This window comes from Cherax quadricarinatus, chromosome 39 (assembly GCF_038502225.1).
Source record: "Cherax quadricarinatus isolate ZL_2023a chromosome 39, ASM3850222v1, whole genome shotgun sequence".
Taxonomy (NCBI): Eukaryota; Metazoa; Arthropoda; class Malacostraca; order Decapoda; family Parastacidae; genus Cherax; species Cherax quadricarinatus.
The window spans coordinates 5772877-5787741 of record NC_091330.1 but is presented as its reverse complement, the minus strand read 5'-3'; the positions used below and the strand labels follow the sequence as shown (position 1 = coordinate 5787741).

At 43.1% G+C, this 14865-nt stretch overlaps 1 protein-coding gene across 4 annotated transcripts in view; it reads left to right on the top strand.

The window, feature by feature from the left end:
• LOC128696299 (collagen alpha-1(XI) chain) overlaps positions 1-11918 on the top strand; it is a 107669-nt gene extending 95751 nt beyond the window's left edge. Inside the window, exons 22-29 of one of the 4 annotated variants that reach the window (XM_053787474.2) lie at positions 137-352; positions 676-920; positions 1595-1723; positions 4197-4271; positions 7503-7753; positions 8968-9152; positions 9856-10071; positions 10986-11279. In XM_053787474.2, coding sequence (XP_053643449.2) covers positions 137-352; positions 676-920; positions 1595-1723; positions 4197-4271; positions 7503-7753; positions 8968-9152; positions 9856-10071; positions 10986-11138 — 1470 coding nt within the window. In that variant the 3' untranslated portion in view covers positions 11139-11279. Of the gene's footprint in view, positions 1-136; positions 353-675; positions 921-1594; positions 1724-4196; positions 4272-7502; positions 7754-8967; positions 9153-9855; positions 10072-10985 lie in introns of all 4 variants that reach the window. The other 3 variants (XM_070092304.1, XM_053787475.2, XM_053787476.2) reach the window with 3 other exon arrangements.
• The last annotated feature ends 2947 nt before the right edge of the window (positions 11919-14865 follow it).

The following is a 14865-nucleotide window of genomic DNA, read 5'->3' as shown; positions in this document are numbered from 1 at the left end:
TAAACAAAAGCTCTACTGTAGAGAGTGTGAAAGTAGTATGTACTCTGGAACTATGATTCATACAGTTTCACAAGTCAAGTTGGATATGCAAGGTGCATATGCAATACAGATATTCGTAACATGTTCTGTTTTACAGGGAGAGGTTGGTGTACCGGGCAAGGAGGGCAAGATCGGCCAACCCGGCCTCCCTGGAAACCCTGGACAAAAGGGCCAAAAGGGACGACGAGGAAGAAGAGGACCAAAAGGCCACCGAGGAGAAATGGGAATAGCAGGAGCGAAGGGAGAGATGGGCGAGAAGGGAGAACCTGGTATGAAGGGCCCTCAGGGTCCTCCTGGAATCAAGGGTGAATCGGTACGTTCCAGCTTCCCTGGAGAAAACCCTTTCATGATTTCTTCGGCAATGTGATAACATATCTGAATGTAATTCTCAAATTGCTTCACTAAGTAGAGACTTAACCTGAACCTGATTACATTTAATGAAATTATATTCATCGAAACTGAAAAAAAATTATGTTCTGATGTAAGAAAGAACATTGGGTAATATTCCTAGCAGGATTGATCTAGTAGGTAACTCGAGGCATGACTGATCTAGCAGGTACCTTGAGATATAAGTGATGAAGTTTGGCAAAAAATTTTATGAAAACTTACTTCTATATCCTGTTCTCACAAACACAGGGCCCCCTCGGTCTAGTTGGAAACAAGGGCGCAGATGGTCCTCAGGGTCTTCCTGGATTGGTTGGTCCTCATGGGCCAAAGGGTGTACCAGGTTCCACAGGACCGAAGGGAGAGACTGGTCCGTCAGGTCCCCCAGGTCCCCCCGGACCCCCAGGAGAACTACCTCTACTACCCCCTGAACTGCTCTTCCAGCGTGATGCTCCGTATGATCCTGAAGACTCCGGACGTTTCAAGAGAGAGGCCAAGTAAGTAACGGTCATGATTCTTCTGTAGGATCTAGTGATATCTTCGTAGAATCAGATGTGCTATCCTCGTAAAGTAAGGTGGCATCGTCGTAGGATTAGGTGACATCCTCTTGATAACCATGTAGTTTCTTGTGCTTTGCTCGTAGGATCTGAAGCTATCTCTAGCAAGATGGCTAACCTGTACTACAAACCAGGAGTTCTGTGGGAATGATGAAGAAAAATTTCTCGTTCATACTTTCGGCGATGGACAAAGGCCAGTTAAATTACCTGAAGGGATATTTATATTTAGACAATTAAATGTTTTTTAATTAGGTGGTGGTCACAATTGCAGCTTCAAGAATGTTTATAAAATTATATCCAGCGCATGTATAATATATATATATATATATATATATATATATATATATATATATATATATATATATATATATATATATATATATATATATATATATATATATATATATATATATATATATGAAAATTCATCATTATGTTGTTAAAAAATATGCTTTGCATTACATAGGGAGAAAAATTATTTCTTCAACACATCCCCTGATGGCTGTCAAGTGGCCGGGAAGAGAAGCAACGATGGTGGCAGATTTAATGTCGTCCACTAATAAGTTTCAGTTAGGTATTTGCTTGGTGTATCTGCTGACTCGAAGGTTTTGCAGGCTTGATGACGACTGTAGGATAGGCGAGGTGTGCGAGCCCACTTCTCAGCCTGAAAACCCCTTCTCTCCCGGGCTTGGGAGAAGCCGAGTGGGTAGGCGACGAAGACCCAGTCCCACTCAAGTGGAGAGGTGAGTGTGGCTAGCCATGTCAACTCCCAAGACCCTACTTGTGTGGAGGAACTTCCCGGCATCGCTTCATTGCCTGTTATTCGCCTAAAGTGCCACACATCCACTACTGGCATTTCCGCTGGCACTACCACTGGCATCACCACTGGCCTCACCACAGCTACAGTTGCCGGTAGTCAGGGATGGGACGAACTGCTTCATCAATGGCCATACCAGCAGTCTGATCTAGATAGCCAGCCTTCCCTCCCGCCTCCTCGTCAAGCAACAACATAGCTTTAACTCAAGCTTTATGGCAATTGTTGTGCTTACATATCACCTTGCTGTCACAATCATAACCTTCACAACAAAACCACACGTTGGAAATACAAACTGGATGTCGTTTCAAGCTGACCCGAACCATCCATAGTTATGGTCTGGAACGGAGTACAACGTCTGCTGGTTTTCATTTCCAACTCTTGGTTTTGTTGTGAATTGTTCTAGCCATGGTATTGTGACTTTTATTCCTCCTTTCCCCTTTCCTAAACACCTTCAACCCGTGGAGTAAATGCTATGGGAATCCCAGTTACTGACGCCAACTTTCGCACAAGTGGAGTGACCCACGCATGTGCAGTTCTACGCCCCCTTACGCCCTAAGTGACCCATCCTTTTGCTGTTCCATGCCTTTATAATCCTTGAGTGATCTACTGTTCTGCGCTCTCGTACGTCCGGAGCAACCCATCCTTGTACTATTCTAGGCCCCCATAGCACCGGGGCAACCAATCCTTGTACTCTTCCAGGTCCCGTAAAACTGGAGCAACTCACCCTTGTACTCCTACAGACCCCCGTACCAATGAAGCAACCCACGTTTGTACTCTTCCAGGAGCCCCGTAGCACCAGATCAACCCACCCTTGTTCTTTCCCAGGCTCAGTGCTCCTGGGGCAACCCACCCTCGTGCTGTTCTAGACCTCAGTATCCCGGAGCAAACCATCCCTGTGCTGTTGAACGCTTCCGTACCCTCCTTAGTGATCCAGCCTGTGCCGTTTCACTCCTTGGTGTCCAAAACCTCCCTGATACCCTTGAATGTGGCATCTGACTGTCTTTCCTCATCAGCTGGCCAAAGTGTTAAACAACAGTGCCAGCTGACACTCTATATCCAGACCTGCCTAAGCCACTGACACCCATAAACAGCACCAACTGATATAAACAACTTACAAAAAAGTAAATCACTCTGAAGCAACTGACATTAAATCTACTGAAGATCATTACTGCAGTGACTTACATTGATGTACCTTGATATACATGCGTCAATAATGATGTTCATTGAGGTACACGACTCAGTACGGACTCGGTATGAGCATAAGGACACATGACTGATGATAGCCAAGTGCATGACACGTGATTAAGTATGTAACGCGCTAAGTGATACATGATACATGACTAAGGGTGAGAAACATTTCTGAGCTACTCTACCTCTGCCCACGCGGGTTTAGCATATTTCCACGAATAATTAAATGAATCTACCTTTGCCAGGGTCACTCCATAAATGCACTGCTTGTTGGGTACGTAACAAGAAAGGGAAAACTAAATTGTACAAGAATATATACACCGAGAGGTGCGTGTCCCTCTTTTAACACTTTAGAGTTTACTGTAATTCCCTATTTTAGTAATTAACGTATTCTTGATTGGTGGTGAACTAGATATATGCTGCCATAATGACATTTAGTCGATAGGCTTTAAACCTAATTAACCAACCATAAACTATACCTTATAAATAGCCCTAGTTATGCCTAACAGAACACTAAAACATTCATTTCAGTACTCACAGACAGCCAGTACACCAGAGCTAGCACTCAGAGCCCAGGAACCTAGCCTTCACATTAGTTTCAACCCTGCCTGCGTCTGTGTTTGCACCGCATTTTCCTTCAGATATGTGCAAAGATAACTTTCACATATAAAGCCTATTACCAGGAGATATACAAGGTTAATGAAGATGCAAGCAGTCGCAACAGTGATTAATAAATATTGAACGAGGAATGGTACCTGAGAGAGAATAAACAAATATATTAGAGGCCGAGCTGTGGTGTAATGGAATATACCTGGAGTATACCTGGAGAGGGTTTCGGGGGTCAACGCCCCTGAGGCCCGGTCTGAGACCAGGCCCTATAACATATCAACCTTAACCACTGCAGATTCTTTTTGTAAATGTTCCAGAAGTTATATAGATTAGCCATTCTTGATGCTAACAACGCTGAAGACTGCGACATCTTTAGGCGGAAGTTCTAACCCATATCTTAAACAATAACTGCTTTCTTATAGGAATTTTTGCTCAAAAAAAAATATTTGCTAATTGCAACAATTAAATTATAAGATATATGTCATTATTAGCTCGATATGCTCGCTCTCATTATTTTCCCCCTTTTATAAATAATGATTCAATTTCGATGGAGGGTATTTGATGGTAGTCGCGGGAGGTGTTCTGACTCATGACTCTTGCAGACGGAAGAAGCTCCGAGGCAGAAGACATCGGAATAAAACTGGTCGACAATCTGATGGTGGTGTTAGGAAGCTCAGGTTAGTACAGAGACCAGACCCACTGCTGCCTCCGCCTCGCTGGCGTATAATTAATTGAGTTTACCCTCAAACTTCCTCTCTCTCTCTCTCTCTCACACACACACACACACACACACAGGTGTATACCTCTCAGTGTGAAGAATACAAGTCACAGTATCGTGGCTGGACAATTCATACCTGACCCGCAAATTAGGGATGAAACCAGACGGCATTTCGGTCTGTCTTGAACCATTATCAAGTAATTAGCAAAAGGAAAATTAATACAAAAGGAACCGTAACGTTTCACCTCCAGTTTGTAGGTTAGTTATGAGCCTCAAAATGAATACAAAACTGAAATTAACAATTGGAAAAATGTCAACAGGCGAACCCACGTGAAGACGGAAAATATATTTTGGCCTCACAGAGAATCTGTTCGCTGAAGAGGGTTTCTCTGAGACCGAAATGTACACTGATTATATTTTTCGTTTAGTATCTCCACATGGGATCGTTTCTGCTGTCTTTAATTATACATACACTGTCTATTTTAATCCTTTACTTTATAACCTTAAAAATCCTTAAGTCGATAGGTCTTAAACATAACAGGTAAAAATCACCAGTCTGTTTAAGATAACAGGAAACGAGTCTTTTACTGTTTGTCAAGTTAATTATTACGAAAATAATTGATAGGGGTTGTATGCAAATTAATTTTGAGGACTTATCTTGGTAATGAAAAAAAAGATTGTATAATTAGTTAAGGTTTGCGATATCTTGTTTTGCGTGTGTGTACTCACCTAGTTGTGGTTGCAGGGGTTGAGTCACAGCTCCTGGCCCCGCCTCTTCACTGGTCGCTACTAGGTCACTCTTCCTGCTCCATGAGCTTTATCATACCTCTTCTTAAAGCTATGTATGGATCCTGCCTCCACTACATCACTTCCCAGACTATTGCACTTCCTGACAACTTTGTGACTGAAGAATTACTTCCTAACATCCCTGTGATTCATCTGAGTCTTCAATTTCCAACTGTGTCCCCTTGTTGCTGTCTCCCATCTCTGGAACATCCTGTCTCTGTCTACCTTGTCGATTTCTCTTAGTATTTTATATGTCGTTAGCATATCTCCCCATATCTCTCCTGTCTTCCCGAGTGGTCAGGTCTTTTTCCCTTAACCTTTCCTCGTAGGACATACCCCTTAGCTCCGGGACTAGCCTTGTTACAAACCTTTGCACTTTCTCTAGTTTCCTTACATGCTTGGCTAGGTGTGTATGTGTGTGTATGTGTGTGTGTGTGTGTGTGTGTGTGTGTGTGTGTGTGTGTGTCTGTGTGTGTCTGTGTGTGTGTGGGCGAGTCTGGACGTGCGTGTTCGTGGTTTGCTTATCAGATAACTTACCATTTTGCTTCGTTGTTAACGTGCAAATCGTGGTGTATTTTCTTCTATTATGTGGTGAGCTGAGGCACTTGTTGTCTCTCCACCTCCACCACTCATGCTATCATGTCCTACCGATAAACGAGCGGTGCCTCGACCCCGCCATAGAACCAATGGCACCTCATTTACGTTTTTGCTGGTAGACACCAACATCTTTAGCAGTGTATGCCAACGGTTGCTTCCTGGAGACGACTAGCACAAGGTCGACAAGTGGACAAGATCGACTTAATTTGTAGAGATGGATTCTAATCGAGACGTTTTACCTGTAGAACCGACTTTCTGCGTCGGGAAAACGTCCGTTCCGCACAGGAAACGATTCACCAAAATTTCTCCCTTCAAGTCGTTTCCTGCCTCAGATCGTTTGACTGGGTTATCATATGAAAATCATGTGACTTTCCTGACAAATTCGATATCTCACCAGGACGAGGATTAAAATCTTTATATGATAGAAAATCATATTTAAATATTCGCTGGGGATCTTTAAACCCGTTCAGGCCTATACGAGGCCTTGGGAATGGGGAGAAATAAGCTTTAATCATAGGAAGGGAAGTCGAGCTACAGTTTCCTTGCAGGAAGAGCTTGATAAACAAACCTTGACATAGACTTGGTGTTGCCTTAAGCAGAGTAAAGGAAGCGAAAGGGTAAAGGAGGAAGATGAAAGGACAGGGTAAGATAGGTATGGGAATAGGTATGGTGGTGTATGAAAGGAAAGGGAGGCGTGGAAAGATGACAGAGGAGGATGGGGGAGGGGGCGTGATGGAGGTGTGGTAAGGGAGAAGTATTGGGGAGGAGAAGGAAGGCGTGGGATGAGAGACGAAGATGATGTGGGGATAGACAAGAAAACTTGGTACAGATCTGAGAGTTGCAGTTTGCAGCATTTATTTCGGTGTTCCTTAACATTTTCTTGATCCAGTTTCAGTAAGCAAGGAACCCAGACAGAATAACCACTCTCATTATTTTTCTTTTCTTCCGCCCTGTTTGTAGGTAACTGAGACTAAACTCACTGGCGAAGATAAGTTGTAATTATTAGATCAATGTACACATTACCTCATAAGCAAATACATGGTGAGGCTTCATTTATGGAAGCAGAAAGTATAGTAACAGTTTTGTAAATTGAGTGTTGAAAGGCTGAAGAAAGAGACATAAAAGAACCAGTTTTTATTGTATTAAATTCGCTGACAAGTGATTTGTAGAAGGTCACCTGCAAGTGAAATTGTCAGATATAGGCCGTCTATAGTTGTACCATAACTAGTTCTACAATACTTGGTTCCACCATAATGTCGGCATATTTTAGCTTTCAGTCTACCGAGTAAAGGATTATGTAGGTTCAGCAGCATATCAGTGGAACTTATGCCTGCTCCTATAAAAGGCCAAACTGTTATATATCTCGTGAGTCTGTTACTCTGTGCTGTAAATCCACATCTCAGACTGTATTGCTCCACCGCTCTCAGCATCATACACTCTACATCCATAACATGCAATGGAGTCCGTGCACCCAAGTATTATTTACTGGTTCGTTAACTGCGCGATGTTTGGATGTTCTCTTTTGAAGCTGCAGTGACGATTGTGACAATTCGATTCTTCATCACCTGTCTTCAGAACTACGAGTATAACACACAAGTTATATGTCATTTTCATGAGCTCCCATGCTGTCCGCTATGCCTCTCATCCCAGCTCATATTCTCTGTCTCATACATAACCCATCTCACCACATCATCTATCGCTACCACCACAGCCACTATACTAACCTACCTTCACGAATCATGGAAGCTATGTGCTACCACCTCACTATCAAGGAAAGCTAACATATCTTGTATGCCACCCTTAACAGCGGCAGCGGCGGCAGCAGCGGCAGCAGCGGCGGTGACAGCGGCGGTATCATCGGCGGCGGCATCATCAACAGCGGTAAGAAGCGGCAGAAGGGAGAGGCTCCTGACGATTTCGACGTGAAGCTGATGGACATGTACACCAACATCTACACCATGAGGCAAGACTTGGAGCGCATGAAGAAACCCATTGGAACGAAGGAGAATCCCGCAAGGACCTGCAAGGACCTCTACTACGGACACCCCAAGTTCAAAGGTAGGTCTTTGACGTCAAGGAAGAGTCCTTCAGGCCCCTAAATAAAAGCATTAGCGATAACGTAACTTGAAGACAAGGCTCCTTAGCCCTTCTTTCCAACTAAGCCGTCGTTCTAAGAGCCTCCCATATAGAAATTCTGTAGCAGCCATTGCTTGACAAGGAGAATGAAGACCAGGAGGAAAATGAGAAGAAAAAAAAAAGAATGAGAATAAGGAGAAACATTAGATGATTGTTTAAAATTAAGAAAATCTGATATCTAGGAATACTGAGCCATTATTCTCGACCATTCGAAACAACGTCACTAAATTAGTACACAGTAACATACACCCATACACAATAATAATATTAATAATGATAGTAATAATAATAATGCTTATAATTACTCAAAAGTTCACGTCTCGTTTCTTAACTTGCCTCATTTGTTGTTGAATTGCATATAAATTTAGTACATTCTATTTAATTATAGGTAAATGTGAAATATTTATTATTATTATTATTATTATTATTATTATTATTATTATTATTACTACTACTACTACTACTACTACTACTACTACTACTACTACTACTACTACTACTACTACTACTGTTGTACCTCTATAACCATATTCACACGGAATTTGAACCTGTCCTCCCCTTCCTTGGACTAACCCATGACTGCTTCCCATTGCTCAGGCGCTGTATTACCCCCTACGGGCGTCGCTTACTCTAAATATTATCACGTTTATGATTCTCTTATTACGAAGAAGCATTGGTGCTTAATGTTTATATCATTACAATTAGAAGGCTTCCCTCCTTTATGTTCCTTCCTCACTTATTCTTCAAATATCATCTTCTTTTTCTATGCCCCTTTCTATTAACGTCTATTTAATCTTATTTCCATCTTTCTATGCTCTCTTTTCTTCTCCGGCAGTGACCGGAGGCTGGAGAGAGAGGCTTCTGCTATCCTGTCTGTGACTCACATATCTAGATAATACTCGATAGTCCTTAATTTAATTCTTTTCAGCAGATATCCTGGGTGGGACTTCCTAGTCCACCGCTGTCTGTTTTTCCCATGTGCTCCCGTGTACCTTCTGTCTCTATCATCTCTTCGTCTCTACGTTGTTTTTTTTTTCCACGTTCCTTCTGTCTCTCGCATCATCGCCTCGTCTCTACGTTGTTTTTTCCATGTTCCTTCTGTCTCTTTCATCATTACCTCGTCTCTACGTCCTCAGACGGCTGGTACTGGATCGACCCCAACCTTGGCATGCCAGACGACGCTGTGTACGTCTTCTGCAACATGACGGTGTTTGGGGAAACGTGCGTCTTCCCCGACGTCCACTCCTCCAAAATCATCAACATCCCTTGGAGGACGGCCAGGGAGGACGCTTGGTTCTCAGACCTCAGGGGCGGATTTAAGGTGAGGCAGGTAGCGGCAGGTGGCACGGGGGATTAAAAGGCAAAATTAAGGTGAGACATTTGGAGTAAGAAGAAATTCACGGATACGGATACTTAATAGGAGACAGGTGATGTAATAAGGCATTAATTAAGGTGGTACAGAGGAATATTTCAATGGAGACACGTTCAAACAGGTAACCAGATATAAGTAATCAGCAACAGGCGAATAAACAGTGTGTAAATAAGAAACAGAATACGGGTTCTAGCCTTTTATTGTGGCGACGTTTCGTCTACCAGGGACTTTATCCTGGAGGATGAAACCTCTTCACAATAAAATCCACAGCCCCTATTCACCTATCATAAGTAGGTACCTGGGTGTTTGCCGACTGTTGTGGGTCGCATCCTGGGGGACAGGATTAACTTAAACTGCCAGAAATGCTCTGCATAACCAGGAGCTTTGTACATATTAAGTCAGTCATGTCAGCTACGCCTGTACCAGTTGTATCATGCGCTTGTAGAAATATTTGTATGAGGAAAGTACTGCACACTGCCACAACACACTGGAATGAGAGATGTGGGAGGAAGTGTAATAGAAACCCAGTGAAAAGCAGAGGGCCGTGGACACAATTAGAGAATATTATATCAACGTCCGTGGTATCAGATTATATGTGTCTTGTTTACATACTGTCAGTATACTTCACTACTATATTACCTCCATCCCCCAGATCACTTACGAGACCACTGGGGTGGTCCAGATGACCTTCTTGAGACTGCTGTCTTCCAACGCCTACCAAAACTTCACGTACACCTGCGTTCAATCCAAGGCCTGGTTCGACGAGGACAACCTCAACCACAACAAAGCCATCAAGCTCATGGGTCAGGACGAACAGATATTTTCCATCGACACGATCAAACCCAACGTTCTTACTGACGGATGTGCTGTGAGTGGGTCCTTTTATTCTGCAATTTCTCTCTTCTCTTTTTGAGTCCCTCAGGGTAACTCCTTTGTTTAGTTTAATTGACGGAGGACAGAGCCTCCGACACTTGTTATATATATGGAGAGAGAGGCAGAGAGGCATATAGATAGACTGACGAAGAGGTTGGAGATAGCAATAGAGGCTATGAGTGTTAGGGACTATAGCCTGACGCAGGTTTGTGTGAAAGTGTTAGATAAGAGTGAAAAGAGACGGGTGGTTTTTAATGGGCGTGTTATTGAAACGTGAAGAAGTTAACCTTTTGAAGGGATTCAAAGTACCCGATTAACCGGACATGGGAAGGGCGGTGTACTCTGAAGGAGGGGTAGGGATGTTTCAGTCGGAGGGTAATCTGAATGTGACGTCGGCACACTTCTGGAAAGACGGCGGTTGAATGCATAATGGTGAATGTGTTTTCTTCTTTGGGTCACCTGGTGAAGAGGATCCCAGAAGGGAATCGAAATATACAGACCAATTAATTTTCTGAGTTTCTGTCTCCATGTGGGTTATTATTGAGTATATAACTATCTACCTATCTATCTATCTATCTATCTTTTTTTTTATTAACACACTGTCCGGCTCCCACCAAGGCAGGGTGGTTCGAAAAAGGAAAACTTTCACCATCATTCACTCCATCACTGTCTTGCCAGAAGGGTGCTTTACACTACAGTTTTTAAACTGTAGGACATGGGACGTGTGCGCAAGACATGTTGGCAGCCGTGATCTATCTATCTATCTATCTATCTATCTATCTATATATATATATATATATATATATGTGTGTGTGTGTGTGTGTGTGTGTGTGTGTGTGTGTTGAAAACAAAATTTAGAGTTTATGTTCTTACAAGTAGCATTCTCTTATATAAAATCCTCTTCCGCAGACGAAAAGTGGCGTACCAGGAAAAACGCGGACAGTATTTGAAGTTCGATCGAAGGACTTGTCCCATCTTCCCCTCGTCGACTTCCAGCCCACGGACTACGGGCTTCCAAATCAAGCATTCGGCTTCGAGGCGGGCCCCGTTTGCTTCAAGTAGTGAGACCGAACCCCGATTCTCGCACCCGGCAGCAATAATGTCTTTTTCACGTTCATCCAAGTCACCAAGGTGGACTGTACCAGCGTTCTTATTATGGCTTCTCAGCCAAGGCCTCTTCTGGAAGTCCTGGATGTGGAGCGACCCGAACAATGGAGAAGGTACATCGCGGAAGCTGGAGGTACGTGTAGGAGATACAAATACTGCTGGTGCAGGATGCCCTACACCCCGGCAACAACGTCTATGGACCTGCTTTGGACCCAGAAGGACTGACCGTAAGACGACCCCAGCGAGGCTTGACCACTCTATGGATCCCGAGTCTCCGGACTCACCTGATGACGACTTGGCGTTGATGACCGACCTCTCAAGGACCTACCGTAGTGAACTCTCGTGTATTGTTGATGTAGCTAGCAGCATCTGTGAAAAAACTTATCCCGACGCGCGTGTTATGGGGATCCAATGGACCTACAAGCGCAACCCGAGAGGCTGTGCAAGGACATGGAGAAACAAAGATGGTGTATCTAATTTTTGTACAAAGTGTATACAGTTGGGGTTTTTGTGCTTAATTAATATAAGCCACGGTATTGTACCAGTCACTGCCAGTATCTCTTGTCTACACTTTCACCCGCTGTTCTACTTTCTTTTCTATAGGGGCGACTCAAGATATTGTTTATACATTAAGGACAGTATTTTTTACAATTTGTATAAAGTCTTAACTAAATGTTGGAAGTGTCCGATTATGTTTTTATTATTAGACAAGAATAGATCTATTCTTGAATAATATATCAAAGCTTTCATTTATTCCTTATTGCTGTTTCTTGATGAGTTGTTAAAGGAGAATATTCAGAGGTAGAAGAGAATAATTCATGGAATATATTAAGAAAACGAAATTTTTAAGTGCATACGAGTTTTTGTAAACAAAACGATTATTTTAAGGTTTTGGTCGTACAGGCAAAATAATATGTAACTGCGTCTGTTGTTTAATTCTAAAGTGGCAAAATTATATAAACAAAAAACAAAAGAGGTACGAAAAAAGCTGTTATTAGAGTTAGTTAACACAACACTGTGTCACCCTTGTGGGTTTGGCGTTTGTCTTCGAATATAATAATAACAATAATAATATAATTAATAATCATAATTAATAATAATAACACAACAAACATTAAACATTTACATAATAAATGAAAAAAACTAGAAAAAAATATATAAGAAAATACTGCAAACTAGTCATTTTGGAATAAATTTTTTATTTCAAACTTACCAAAAAAATAAAATTTACATGAAATAAAATCGAGGGCAATAAAGCTGACTCAAAAAAAAAAATCTGGTTCAGTATAATCTTTACCTTAGTTTTCCCCTCTATTTCCCACCTTAATGATGGAGAAGATCTCTTGATCCAAGGAACTGGAAATCTCCCTCCCTCTTCTCCCCTCAGGCACTGCATTCACTGCTCTCATGGTTCACTGGTGATATTTTTCACTGATATGGAACCGAAATTCTGCATTTATGCAGGTGAAATGTTTTGAGAAATCTAAGTCATGTGGGACACGCAAGAAGAGTGACCAGTTGTGTTGACCAGTGGTGCAGTGTTGCCACCATGCCCACTCCCATGTCCTAGGTGTGTGCCTGGGACATGGGACTGCGTGTGCACGACATGGAAGTGTGCGCAGGGCATGGGGGTGTCAGCAGGATATGGAACGTGTGAGGACATGGGACGTGTGAGCAGGACATGGGACGTGTGGGCAGGACATGGGACGTGCGAGCAGGACATGGGACGTGTGAGCAGGACATGGGACGTGTGCGCAAGACATGTTGGTAGCCGTGATATGATGAATGTCTTTGTACCAAATAAATTCTTGCATTACTCCAAAAGCCACATGTGAGGAATCTCTCTCTCTCTCTCTCTCTCTCTCTCTCTCTCTCTCACTCTCTCTCTCTCTCTCTCAATCCGTTGTGATGAACCACACGTTTTTCAATGGCACTATTTTCTTATTACCAGTCTATAGCCCCAGATCCTCATGTCTCAGGTTGGCACATCTTAATCTTACCCCGGCCCTCTATACTCTCCCCAGGAGAGTGCCAGTTGCTCTCTGGCACTCCCTGCATCACGGGATTACTGAAGATCAGAACCATAATGATGAAGTGTGTATGTGTGTGTGTGTGCGTGTGTGTGTGTGTATGTGTGTGCGCGTGTGTGTGCGTGTGTGTGTGTGTGTGTGTGTGCGCGTGTGTGTGCGTGTGTGTGTGTGTGTGTGTGTGTGTGCTTCAACCTATTTATTTTCTCTTACAAATATTTACATTTTCCCAATGGTGGTAATTATTATTGCCTCTTACATCTCTTCTTGTTTCCTATTCGTGGCCCGGTGGCCTGGTGGCTAAAGCTCCCGCTTCACACACGGAGGGCCCGGGTTCGATTCCCGGCGGGTGAAAACATTTCGACACGTTTCCTTACACCTGTTGTCCTGTTCACCTAGCAACAAATAGGTACCTGGGTGTTAGTCGACTGGTGTGGGTCGCATCCTGGGGGACAAGATTAAGGACCCCAATGGAAATAAGTTAGACAGTCCTCGATGACGCACTGACTTTCTTGGGTTATCCTGGGTGGCTATCCCTCCGGGGTTAAAAATCCGAACGAAATCTTATCTTATCTTATCTTATCTCTGGTCTTATAGTATTCTTAGCACCTTTTTTTGAGTTTACAGTTGTGGCATCTTCTACCAATTAATTTTTATTGTATTTTCTCGTAACATTTGCACTTATTTAAGCATCTTTCAGCCAACCAGTGGGATACTCTCAGTGTCATTCAGTATTTTGTACTGATCAGATGTATTTTCTCGACCAGGGAGTGGGTCAAAATGTGGCCCACGGGCCATATCTGGCCCACCAAGAAGGAATTTTGTTCCAATATGTTGAACTCTAAATCAATGTGGGGTTATCCAGCGCAAGTCGTGGTGGGGGCTCGACCCTCCGTCTGCTGAACGCGAGACAAACGCGCTATCTGTTTGTGCTCACCTACATGCCTAGGAAAATATACAGTGTTTCCAGTTTAAAAAGTTATTCACTTTTATTTGATTATGTGCTGATGATGAGCGAATGTTGGGAAGTCACGACAGCAAGACCTGGCAACACTTGCTCTCTTATATTATTAAAAAAGGCGCAATATCATGACTGGAACAATACACAGATAACCCGCACATAGGAGGCTGAAACTTACGACGACGTTTCGGTCTGACTTGGACCATGAACTGGTAACAATTTCAGAGTATTCCCGGGGGTGAGTACATGTCAGCGCCACCTAGGAGCCTGAGAGTGTTATTTCTTTATTTGTGGCTCAGTGGGAGGGTATGGTCCACCCCACCTGCAGTCTTGGTAATTACCTCGTAGGTGAAGCACTTACACCGACAACGAAGAAAACCTCAGCCTGGATAACTTCACCTGCAGTGCTGTATAGCCCTTGTGGCTTAGCGCTTCTTTTTGATTATAATAATAATAATAATCACCTGCAGTCTCCCACCTAGGTAACTTCACCTACAGTCTCCCACCTAGGTAACTTCACCTACAGTCTCCCACCTAGGTAACTTCACCTACAGTCTCCCACCTAGGTAACTTCACCTACAGTCTCCCACCTAGGTAACTTCACCTACAGTCTCCCACCTAGATAACTTCACCTACAGTCTCCCACCTAGGTAACTTCACCTACAGTCTCCCACCTAGATAACTTCACCTACAG